At 42.8% G+C, this 11,986-nt stretch overlaps 1 protein-coding gene across 1 annotated transcript in view; it reads right to left on the reverse strand.

The window, feature by feature from the left end:
* FARSB (phenylalanyl-tRNA synthetase subunit beta) overlaps positions 1 to 11,327 on the reverse strand; it is a 326,792-nt gene extending 315,465 nt beyond the window's left edge. The window contains exon 1 of the mRNA XM_069213466.1: positions 11,063 to 11,327. Within this exon, the coding sequence (XP_069069567.1) occupies positions 11,063 to 11,120 (58 nt within the window). The 5' untranslated portion in view covers positions 11,121 to 11,327. The remainder of the gene's footprint in view (positions 1 to 11,062) is intronic.
* Positions 11,328 to 11,986: the final 659 nt, after the last annotated feature.

Raw genomic sequence — 11,986 nt, forward strand, 5'->3', positions numbered from 1 at the left:
ATATGTTTGATCCCATCTTATTAAAACACCTGCTTTCACAGGAGTGGTCCCCGACAGCACATGTTCCTGAGTATGTGCAATCATGGTTGAGGAAGCAAATTCCTAAGGATGCAAGGCTACGCCTAAGATCCGAATGTCCAAAGGGAAACTTGGCAAATAAGGTAATGATGACACCTGATTTGAAAGCAAATATTCTAGCATTTATTGGCAAAGAGGGACGAGTTCTCAGAAAGAGAGTGGATAAAGGCCTAAGAATGTGTCAGGATAGGCTACTGGACCTCAACGGGACTACTGACAAAAGTATTTGATATGGCTGAGGAGGCTTATGTGAATAAAGAAGGTTTGAATGTACAGGAATTAAGAGAATGGATTAGAGGGCAGTTTGTCTTTTAGGGATTGAGAATATGGCCATTTCAGTTGAGCACAGGAAACGTATTTTACTTAAGATAGACCCAAAATTGATGGAGTTGGCCAACGATGAATCAGGTCAAGCTGCTAATGGGTTGTTCTTTGGAGATGAATTCATAAAAGAGATTTTGAAATAAGTGGGGGTATTTTGTTCTCTACAAAGGTCGCAACGTGAGAATAAAAAAAGTGTTTGACAGGCATATTTTTGGTTGGGCGAGCAAGAGGTTGGTTCCCCGGCAGTGGTCAGGGCATCACAAGAGCATTCCATTTCATGAGGTTTTTGGCGCAATCAGCATCAGGCTTCATACCAAACAAGGGGGTTTAACCTTCATAAACAAAGGTCAAGGGGGAGAGGACACTGTGGAGACCGTCACTCCCGAGGATCAAGTAAGAATAGACACTTTTGTTACCCCATTAAAATTGGGCTGCAGACTTGCTAAATTTTTTAGCAACTGTAACTGGGATCCTTGGATGCCAGAAACAGTGCAAGGGTATCACAAAGGCATCGTGGAAGAAGCAATACAACGCCATATCCCACAGATGATGTTGTTCAGGACAGAACTAACAACTGGTGAGCAAGGTTGTTCCTGAACTTGGGGCAAAGGGAGCTATTGTGGAAGTGAGAAGATATAAAGAGATCTGTAAACAATATATTTCTGAAAGAGAAAAGGACAAGGGTATGAGACCAGTGGTAAATCTGAGTAATCTGAACGGTGGGTGGAGTACCACCATTTTAAGTTGAAAGGCATGTACTTTCTCAGAGACGTATTGCAGAGTGGGGATTTGTTGACCAGGTTGGACCTGAAAGATGCCTATTTGACAATTCCGATATGGGAACTCCATCAGAGATTATTGCAATTCAGGTAGGGTGGAAGAATGTGGAGGTTTGTTTGCCCGCCAGTCGGTCTGTCTTCTGCCCCTTGGTGTTTCAAAAGGTACTTCAGCCAGTAGCAGCATTTCTAAGGGGATGTGGTGTGCGTCTAATATAAATATATATATATATACACACACACACACACACACACACACAACATACTGTTTATGGATCAGGAGATGTCAATGATAGTGGAATACACAAACATGGCAGTGTCCTTGTTGGAATATCTGGGGGTTTGTTATAAACAGACAGAAGTTGTGTCTTGTTTTGAGTCAGGAGACAGTTTTTAGGATTTTTAATAAATACAGTAAAAGGACAATTGAAATTGCCAAGGGAAAAGTTGAAGTGGATAAGCTATTTTCCCAGGGCCTTTGAATTATCAAGTGCTTCAGAGATTGAAGGCCATTTAAAAGATGGGTTAAATTATTCAGAAGAGATTGTGCTCACAGAGGAAGCAGAGGTGGAACTTGGTTGGTGGTTAAAGAATTTGGAGAGAATCCAGAAATGATTACAGAATCAGATATACGTTTAGCAGGATGGGGAGCACGTTGTGGTGCAGTTTTGACAAGATGCCTATGGTCTGAAGAGAACAGGTTACACATAAACTGTTTGTAAGTACTGGCAGGATCCTTTGCGGTAAGGAGTTTTAAGAAAAACAAGACAACGTTTTCAGTTGGATTGACAGTATCTCAGCAGTAAGATATGTGAACAAATTAGAAGGTCAGAGAACAAAGGATCTGGCAATGGCGTTCTGGGAGTATTGCTTGAGACAGAATATTTTAGTGCAAGCTGAGCAAATACCAGGATTGAGCAATGTGGAGACACATTGGTTACTGAAGAATTACAGGGACTCCTGTGATTGGACTCTGAACAGATCAGTTTTCACGAAATTGATAAGAGTTTTAGAGTCCATTTCAGGTGGACCTGTTTGTGAAGAGACTGAATGCCCAGATTAAGAAATTTTTTAAGTTGACGCCCAGGCCAGGAGTCAGCAGGAATAGATGTTTTCAGACAGAATTGGAGGGGTCTCAGAATGTATGCTTTTCCTCCCTTTTCAATGATTAATCGTACTCAAGTGGAAGGAGACAGTGATGTTAATAACACCTCTTTGGAAATCTCAGGTTTGGTATCCAATACTTCTAGAAATGTTGATGGATTTTCCAATTCTGTTGCCAAACTTTTCAGGACATTTTGGTAGGTTCAACAGGAGAGAAGCACAATATGGCATTGACAAAGCAGAGGAGGCTGGTGGCATGAAAAATTTAAGGCGTGTCTGCGAGGTGCCAGGACTTTCACAGGAAGTACAAATCTTATAAAGGAGCCCTGGGCATCAGGTACTAGGAAAATTTATGGACTGGCATGGCAGAAATGGATTTGCTGTTATGTGAAGAGGGATTTTGATCCCACTTCAGTCGAGGTTGTAGAAAGAAATTGTAAACTATTTCTCTGATATGTTTGAAAGGGATTATCTTACAGGACGACTAATGTGTAGAGGTCATCAATTGCAGCTGGCCATGTTTTGATTAATTGCATTATGGTAGATGTTTTGATAAAGAGATTAATGAGATGTATTAATGTATTGAAAACTCCCGTTTCAAGGTATAATTCTGTTTAGGATGTTACTAAGGTGCTGAATTTTTTGGAGGGATTACATGCTGATGAAGTATTGAGTTTCAAGGTGTAATCACAGAAATTAACAATTTTATTATGTCTAATTTTAGTTAGAAAGTGATCAGACCTACGGGCCCTTGATGTTTCAAACAGGATTTTTTTCATCAGAGGGAGTATGATTTTATTTAAATCAAAGGACAAAAACAAATCAGTGTCATTATTTAACCCACTTTTTGATGAACATGAGAATTTGTGTGTGGTAATGTGTCAGAGTAGGAGAGAAGAACATCACACAGAAGACCTGTGAGTGTGGATTAATTGCTTATTCTTTTTAGGCAGCCTCATAAACAAACCTGTGTCATCTCTACTCTTGCTAGATGGGTGAAGGAGGTGATGAAAAATTAATGTGTGGATGTTAGCTTATTTGGAGCAAATTCTGTGCGGGGTGCGTCTGCTTTAAAAGCTTTTATGTTGAGGGGTGCTTTGTAAGACATTTTGAAGTGTGCAGATTGGACAAATTATGCCATTTTTTGTATATTTTATTTTAACCCGTTCTGTGCCGGGACGTAATGGTTCCGTCTACCGGCACAGTGCACCTCTGCCGAGGACGTAACCATTACGTCCTGGCACATGAGCTCGGAGGGAGCACTAGTGCTCCCTCCGTGGGCTTCCCTTCCAGCCCTCCAAGGCAGGGATGGAAGGGGAGGCCCTTCCCCTTCCACCCCTGACTCCCCCACCCCCTCTAATGGTATCATTAGAGGGTGCTGATCGCGCTGGAAGCCATTTGCTTCCAGCGCGTCTTCGGAGAAACAGGTAAGTTTCTCCTCTGGCGGGTGGGGAGGGGGGATTTCACACAAAGAGGCATCGGGGGAAAGGAAAGGGTTTTCCTTTCCCTGTCTCTTTCAGCATTCCTGCTGCTCAAGCGCCTTGCAATCGGGCAGCAGGAATGCCCACTAGACAACAGGGATGTTATTTATGTGTTTTATATGTTGTTTGCGTGCGTCGGGGAGCGGCCCCTTAGGCAAGGGTCGCTCCCCTTTGGGGGGCATATATTTTATGGCCATTTCTGCCCCCCTTGGAGGCAGATCGACCTATTATTTTTAGGCTGATCTGCCCCCCCGAAACCACTGGAACGCCAGAGATTCTTTTGGTGTATTTCTGTGGGGGTGGGGGGGTGCCCCCTTGGGCATGGGTCACCCCCCCCCCCCCCCCCCCAAGGGGGGTGCATGGAACTGTTGGCCATTACTGCCCCCCTTGGGGGCAGATCGGCCTATTTCTTTTTAAGGTCCATTGCCCCCAATGGGGGCAGAAGCCACTTAGGCACCAGGAATAGTGTGTGTGTGTTTATTTTGTTGGGGGGGTGGCCCTTGGGCAAGGGTCGCTCCCCAAGGGGACACACTGCTAAAGGTATTTTCTGCCCCCCTTGAGGCAGATAGGCCTATTTTTAGTAGGCCCATCTGCCCCTATGGGGGGCAGAATCCACTTAGGCACTAATTTCTAAATGCTTGATGGTGGGGTGTTTGTCAACTGGCGAAGTATTTGCATTTGTGATAACAGTTTCTTTATCCTTTTTGTTCTAGTTCAAAGCTTTTGCTTCCTTTGCTGTTGCTCCTTACGGTTTTGGCAGTGGTTGACCTGTGGTTTGCATAGTTGCATATTTTAGGTAAGTAAAAAAAATTACTCCAAAGAAGTACTGTTGCCATGCATGAATGACATGTTTGTAGTTGGTGTACTAAATGCAGGATTGTGTGTGAAATTGTCCTTAGATTTGTGCACAATGATATTTGTGTTGTCTTATTTCTAATTTGCTTTTCTTTCTTTCTTTTTAGCGGGATATCATTAGTGATTGCTGTGTCTGTGCAGAGTAGTTGCTGGTGAGTAGGTTTTTCTGGCAAGTGAGCGGAAGCGTTTTTCAGTACATAACTCTTTGTATAAAGCCACACTTTGTTTATTACTTATCTTACACAGTGCTGGTTGTTGGTGATGCATTTGTCCAATTACTTTTCGTAGGAAGGATCATGGCTAACCGCAGGATGACCGCTCAGCAGGTTGTTGGTATGCTTTTTGAGTCATTGTCTGATCATGATTGTGAGAGTGACTCTGCATCTGAGGCAGAGGAGGAAGTGAGCGTTTCTGGCAGTGAAGTTTCTGTTGGAGAGGAATCTTCTGATGAGGAAGCCACTCTCAGTGCAGATGAAGGGCCTGTTTTAAGGAGGGCACTGATGTGCAAATAGTGCAGCAACCTGGGTCTGAAAGGTTTCCCGTTGGAAGATCTGAACTATGGGTTGCCCCAAACATGGAACCACCCGAATTGCCTGCCTTTACTGATCTCCCGGGATGTAGAGTCAATACGAAGAACTTTTTGCCTGTCAATATCTTTGAGTTATTTATGGATGATGTGTTTTTGGAAGAAATTGTTGAGCAGACTAATTAGTATATAGAGCAGTATTTGAGGGACAACGCTGCCAGACTTAGGCCACACTCTAGAGCTACCCAGTGGGTTCCCACAAATTTGAAAGAGATGAAAAGGTTTTTGGGTTTGACTCTTTTGATGGGGTTGATAAGGAAGCCGTCACTGGCTTCTTATTGGTCTACTAGTCCCTTGATGGCAAAGGCTATATTTCCTGCAACCATGAGTCATAATCGGTACTTGCTTCTTCTAAAGGATGCTGCATTTTGTTGACAATGCTTTAGCCTTGCGATGAGATCACCCTGATTCTGATCGTCTTTTTAAGATTAGGCCTGTCCTTGATCATTTTGTAGATCGGTTTTCAGAGGTCTATGTTCCAGGCAAAGAAATAGCTGTGGACGAGTCTTTGGTCCTCTTCAAGGGTTGTTTTGTTTTTAGGCAGTACATTCCTAACAAGAGGGCACAATATAGAATTAAATTGTATATGCTGCCTGAAAGTAGTACAGGATATGTGTATAATTTCCGGTTCTACACTGGTAGGGATTCCAGTATTGACCCCCCTTGTTGTCCTCCCACTTTTGGAGTTACTGAGACAATTGTGTGGGAACTTGGTAGACGACTGTTTAAATAAGGTCACCATTTGTATGTAGATAACTTCTACACTGGGGTGCAGTTGTTCAAGGAATTGTTTAGAGTGGACACTGTTGCTTGTGGCACAATTTGTTGTAACCAGAAAGGCTATCCAAGGGAGCTTTTCTGTAAAAACCTTGAGAGGGGTCAGTGCAGTGCCTTGCAGAATGATGCACTGCTAGCTTTTAAATTTTCAGACAGGAGGGATGTCTACATGCTAAGTACCATCTATGATGAGAGTACTTCCCCCGTGACTGTTTGGGGCCAGGTTGCTGAAGTGCGCAAACCTGTGTGCATTTTAGATTATAATAAGCACATGGAAGGTGTAGATTGAGTTGTCCAGAGGTTGGATCCTTATAGTGCTATTCATAAGACCCGAATGTACTGCCCAGATTGTCCTTCAAAGCCTGGGCTGTGTGTGGGTGGCTGTTTCAGGAATTACCACACCCAGAAGAATTATTGGGAAGTACCATGAATGTAAACTGCCTGTTTTATATCTTCATGTGTTCAGTTTCATGGTTGACATTTCTGTCATGTACTAGTTAGAGCTTTTGTGTTTGTAGTTTTGTAATTATTTCTAATTAGTTAGAGGTGATTTTTTTATTTTAATTAAAAAAAACAAAGTGATGCCATTGTGTGTGGAGTGGCGCTTGGCTGGCGGTGTAAATATTGACTTGCTGTGGCTACTGCAACACACTGCCAGCCAAACGCCAGTCCACACACTCCCATCAGCTGGTGTGATCGCTGTATCAGGCATGTGGGCGTATGTAAGTGATGGGCCTTTGAATGGCGCTGTCTGTCGATGCGAGTGTTCTAATGTGCTGGGCCCGTGGATGGCGGCGTGAATGGTCATGTGCATGTCATGTATGAAAGATGTGTGAATGGACTATAAAGCAGCTGGTGCCTTGTCGTGGCTTTACAGCTCACGAGCTGTGAGTCATTGGTTCAGTTCTTTGGCCCTTCAGTTATTAACAGTGCATTTCATTTTTGGGAAATCTCTTGTTATTAACATTTGATCCACTGAACCATCACTGACCCTCGTGCCAAATCCAACCAGTATGTGTGGTAAAATTGACAAAACCTGCTCTGCTGTAATCAGGCGTCGCAGCACACCCGTGACACGCTAGGAGTCTCGGGTGGGACCCCAATGATGAAGAATGCCACCAACTCAGTTGGTGGGTGAGGGGTCTTTTTAACATAACCTACGTGCGTTCCTTCTCACAATTTTAGTCTTTGGAACATCACATAAGTACGTGGACACATCAAAATGATCTATTGCAAAACTACCTGTGTTTCGGGGGAGGGGGCACCTATGTTTTTGGTCCCGGTGCGGCCTTCATCTAGGTAAACTTACCAAACCCAGACATGTTTTAAAAATAGACACCCCAAGGAGTCCAAGGAGGTGTGGCTTGCCTGGATCCCCCAACATTTTCTTACCCAGACTCCTCTGGAAACCTCAAAATTTGCTTAAAAAAGCATATTTTCCTCACTTTTCATTGTAGGATCACCGCTACGGCGCACATTTCCTACCACCTAGCATTCCCCTCAGTCTCCCAAGTAAAATGGTACCTCAATTGTGAGGGTCCTCCAGAATCAGCCTAAAAGATGTCTAAAAGAAAAATATGTGCGTAACATCTCGCTGTGCTATCCCCTCAATCTCTACAGGTTTTTGGCATTTTTCTGTTGCAGGCACCTGGGCCACCCACACAAGTGAAGTATCATTTCTAATCGGGAGACTTTGGGAATGATGGGTGGAAGGAAATTTGTGGCTCCTCTTAGATTCCAGAACTTTTAGTCACCAAAATGTGAGGAAAAAGTGTTTTTTAGCCAAATTGAGGTTTGCAAAGGATTCTGGGTTACAGCACGTGGTGAGCACCCCACCCTGAATTCCCCTAGGAGTCTAGTTTTCAAAAATGCACAGGTTTGCTAGGTTTCCCTAGGGGCTGGCTGAGCTAGAGGCCAAAATCTACAGCTAGGCACTTTGCAAAAAACACGTCAGATTTCAATGTAAAAATGTGATGTGTCCATTTTGCATTTCCTGTGGCGAGCATTAGGCCTACCAACGCAAGTGGGATACCATTTTTATCGGGAGACTTGGGGGAACACAGAATAGCAAAACAAGTGTTATTGCCCCTTGTTTTTCTCTACATTTTCTCCTCCCAAATCTAAGACAGTGTGTAAAAAGACGTCTATTTCAGAAATGCCCTGTAATTCACATGCTGTATGGGCACCCTGGAATTCAGAGATGTGAAAATAACCACTGCTTCTCAACACCTTATCTTGTGCCCATTTTGGAAATACAAAGTTTTTCTTGAAACCTATTTTTCACTCTTTATATTTCAGCAAATGAATTGCTGTATAGAATGAAAACCCATTGCAAGGTGCAGCTCATTTATTGGCTCTGGGTACCTAGGGTTCTTGATGAACCTACAAACCCTATATATCCCCACAACCAGAAGAGTCCAGCAGACGTAACAGATTATTGCTTTCAAAAATCTGACATCGCAGGAAAAAGTTACAAATAAAAACATTGAGAAAAATGGCTGTTTTTTTTTACCTCGATTTCAATATTTTTTTATTTCAGCTGTTATTTTTTGTGTTGAAAAATTGGGTTTTCTGATTCAAGCCTGCCTGTTCCTGAAAGCTGGGAATCTGGTGATTTTAGCACACCCTTTGTTGATGCCATTTTCAGGGGAAAAAAACTCAAGCCTTCTTCTGCACCACTTTTTTCCCCCATTGGTTTGAAAAAAAACGAAAATGTTTGCTGTATTTTGGCTAATTTCTTGGTCTCCAGTGGGACACACAAACTTTGGGTACCTCTAAAATCCCTAGGATGTTGGAAGAAAAGGACGCAAATTTGGTGTGGGTAGCTAATGTGGACAAAAAGTTATGAGCACCTAAGCTCAAACTGCTCCAAATAGCCAAAAAAAGACCTGGCAGCGAAGGGGTTAAAGAGGCTGCTGTGTGTAGTGGCAATTAAGGAGATTTTAATGTTAGCCTCTGTGTCTTTAATAACATCCAGATTTTTTGCCCATCAGAGCTGGGGTAAATCTACATTATCTACTTATACTTTTCATGTTCTATCCTCAGCTTTGGTAGGGTGTATGCGGATTTTAAAATGTGCACAAGGGAATATTTCTGCCAGCCCGAAGTATGTCTTCACTGCTCAGAAAGCTTCCCAAACTGCCCTCTCTAACACTTTGTTCTTCTCTTGTTTTTTTATGTGCAAATGATGCTATTGTACTGCAGTTGCCAAGCTAATACTTCAAGGCTGAGCCTCAAAGATCGAGATACTTATACGTGTTAATCCAACACCTGCTATTCACATGGGTTGCAAATAATTTTTTTTTAAAAACTGAGTATGATTGCTTGCGTTCTTAGCTACTTAAATATGAAAATGCGTTGGGGTATAAGTAACAAGCTGAGCATTAAGAATCACTCTTAAATTAACAAAAAGGCTTTGTTCAAACAGACCAACCATTTAACTGAAATGCATCAGTAGAAAAAACGTAATTGGTTGGGTTATCTTTTTTTTATTTAAGTCCAAAAATATTACAATTTACTGAAGGCAGTGTTGTTCAAAGGGCGGCCAAGAGTACACGGTATACAAACATACAGGCTTAAATACCAAAAGATAACTTGCGTTTTCTTTAAAAGCATGTTCCTTTGTACTTTGCATTTTGTAAACCAAATTCTTGCATTTTAACATCAGGAATAGCAGTACTCCTAGCTTCTGTATGTGACGCATAAATAGGACTGAGGATCTGTCTCAAACATGAAATGGAGTAAGACAATCTCCGTTTCTATGTATTTAAAAAAAGTCCTGGTTAAGTTGTTCCTTGAAACAAATGTCCTTCAATGTCAACTGTATGAATATGAAAACACATTGGAAGATGGAGTGTTGGAGCACCTGCTTCGCAACTGTTAATGCATTCAGTATCATTCTTCCCCTCGCCCCAGTGTCCTCTCGACACGTTTTAGTTCAGACTGTGATCATATCGATGATCGACCATGGGAATACACTATAGACGAGTATTCCCAACTATATTCAGTATAGTCTTCAGACCATACAGAACGCAGCAGCCAAACGTATCCTTCAACTGCCCAGGACAGCCCACGTCAATGAGCATCTTGACTCCCTTCACTGGCTCCCAGTAAGCAAAAAAAGTCTATTCAAATGTCTTTGCATTGCCCACAAACCTATTTATAAAAGCCACACTACTATACCTGGCAAATAAAAAGGCAACGTATTATCTTAGGAGACAGTTTCGCACTGCTAACTTACATCTGCTGTAGGTTCTGAAAATAAACCAGTATACGATCTGGGATAAACATTATAACTTGCCTCATCCCTAAATGGTGAAACGCACCGTCTCTCAACGAGAGATGGTAGTCAAGAAAAAAGAAAATCTAAAAACATGACTGTTACAGTTTAAGCTATAGCTTTTTTCCTCCTCCGACAGACTGCTTCCAGCGCCCTTGTGAGAGGTGTATACTGTATCGAGCGTTTTACACATCAGAAAAATAAAATACATCTGAGCCGAAGTATTTTACGACACAAGGCAAGATACGCCTTACGTCGGCAAACTGCAAGCACAGAACTGCCTAGCAGGTGTGACTACTAATCGCACATGCTTGGATTATTTTTTGGGTTTGAGCACTATAGACACACCACAAATACACACCAATGTATGCACTAGGTCTAATCGAGGATGCTGATCTGGAAAATATTCGAGTAAAGGAGATAGCAAAACATCTATGCTTGGAAACGCATTGGCAGTAGTCGCAGCGCTACGAATGATGCAATCTCATTATAATCGGTGCTTGTGTCTCTAACCAGCTAACCCAGACACCGTTGTTTATATCTTGGTCCTGCTCCTAAAACCCTTCAGCGAAACAAGACCAGCGTCACAACATAAAAGGAAACCCTTAATAATGTACTGCTGGTAGGATCACTCTCGCTTTACCACACCCCAAAACACTGGTGGGAAGGAGAGGCTTCATGTCTCAGAGCGAGCAAGGATGGAGGATCCCTCGTATAACTCACATGCGCTCCAGTTCTGCCAGAAGCCCTGTCTCGCTGCCACCCACACCATGCCACGAAAGGTAACCCCTCTCCCACTCACTGTAAGTCCTGCCGAGCGTCTCAAACAGCAAGTCCCGCTTCACGCTGACAGTCGGCATGGCTGTACACACAGGAACCACACACCGGCTCCCTGCTCAGTGCCGACAGGAAAGGGAGTAACACTTGCAATGCGCCGCCCAGGCACAAGTGACGTGCGCATTCAGTTCCCATTACATTATAGTTCCGCTTGACCGTAGTGCGCATGCGCAATACCGGAGCGTTGTATTGGGCTATTTCGCTGTCAAATATAGCTGCACAGCGCCTGCGCACACTCATAGTCCCGTCAGTGCGAGCTAAAGATTACGTTTACTCGTCACCAACAGGGGGGCGCACGAGTTTTTCAAATAATAAACAATTATAATTAACCTAAAATGTAAGAACATGGGAAATATGTGACATTAAAAAAATGAGAAACCAGGAACAAGAGACGAAAAGACAGTGGTCATGTAGAAGAGGTGACAATGACAGACAGGAGAACAAGCTGAAAAGTAGAGAGATTGGGGAGAAATGCATATTCTAAAGGAGAAACAAGTGCAAAGAAAAAATAAAGATGCAGTAATTTCAAAATGAAGTTTATCATATCAATCAAGAGACAAAGTATAAAAAGAGATAGAAACGAGGACCAAAAGGAAATAAGAGGAAAGGGATACGTAAGAACAAGGGAAACAAGCATTTGCAATGCAACGGGTCTCGCGTTTGCTCATGTTAGAGCTGATAGCGTTGTAAACTCCTAACCCGACTTTTCACCTATCTGCAAAAGTGCATTTATTTACGTAACCCGAAAAAGTGCAATTAACTGTGTAAAGCGCTCGACTTCTGCCAAGCGAAATCGCGCTAGGAAAATAGAGAAAAAGTAGTCCACGAGCCGGACAGAAAACAGCGAGCCTCGCATGTTTTCCATACTTGGTCGATGCGCTCGAGGAGG

The sequence above is a fragment of the Pleurodeles waltl genome, chromosome 11, assembly GCF_031143425.1.
Source record: "Pleurodeles waltl isolate 20211129_DDA chromosome 11, aPleWal1.hap1.20221129, whole genome shotgun sequence".
Taxonomy (NCBI): Eukaryota; Metazoa; Chordata; class Amphibia; order Caudata; family Salamandridae; genus Pleurodeles; species Pleurodeles waltl.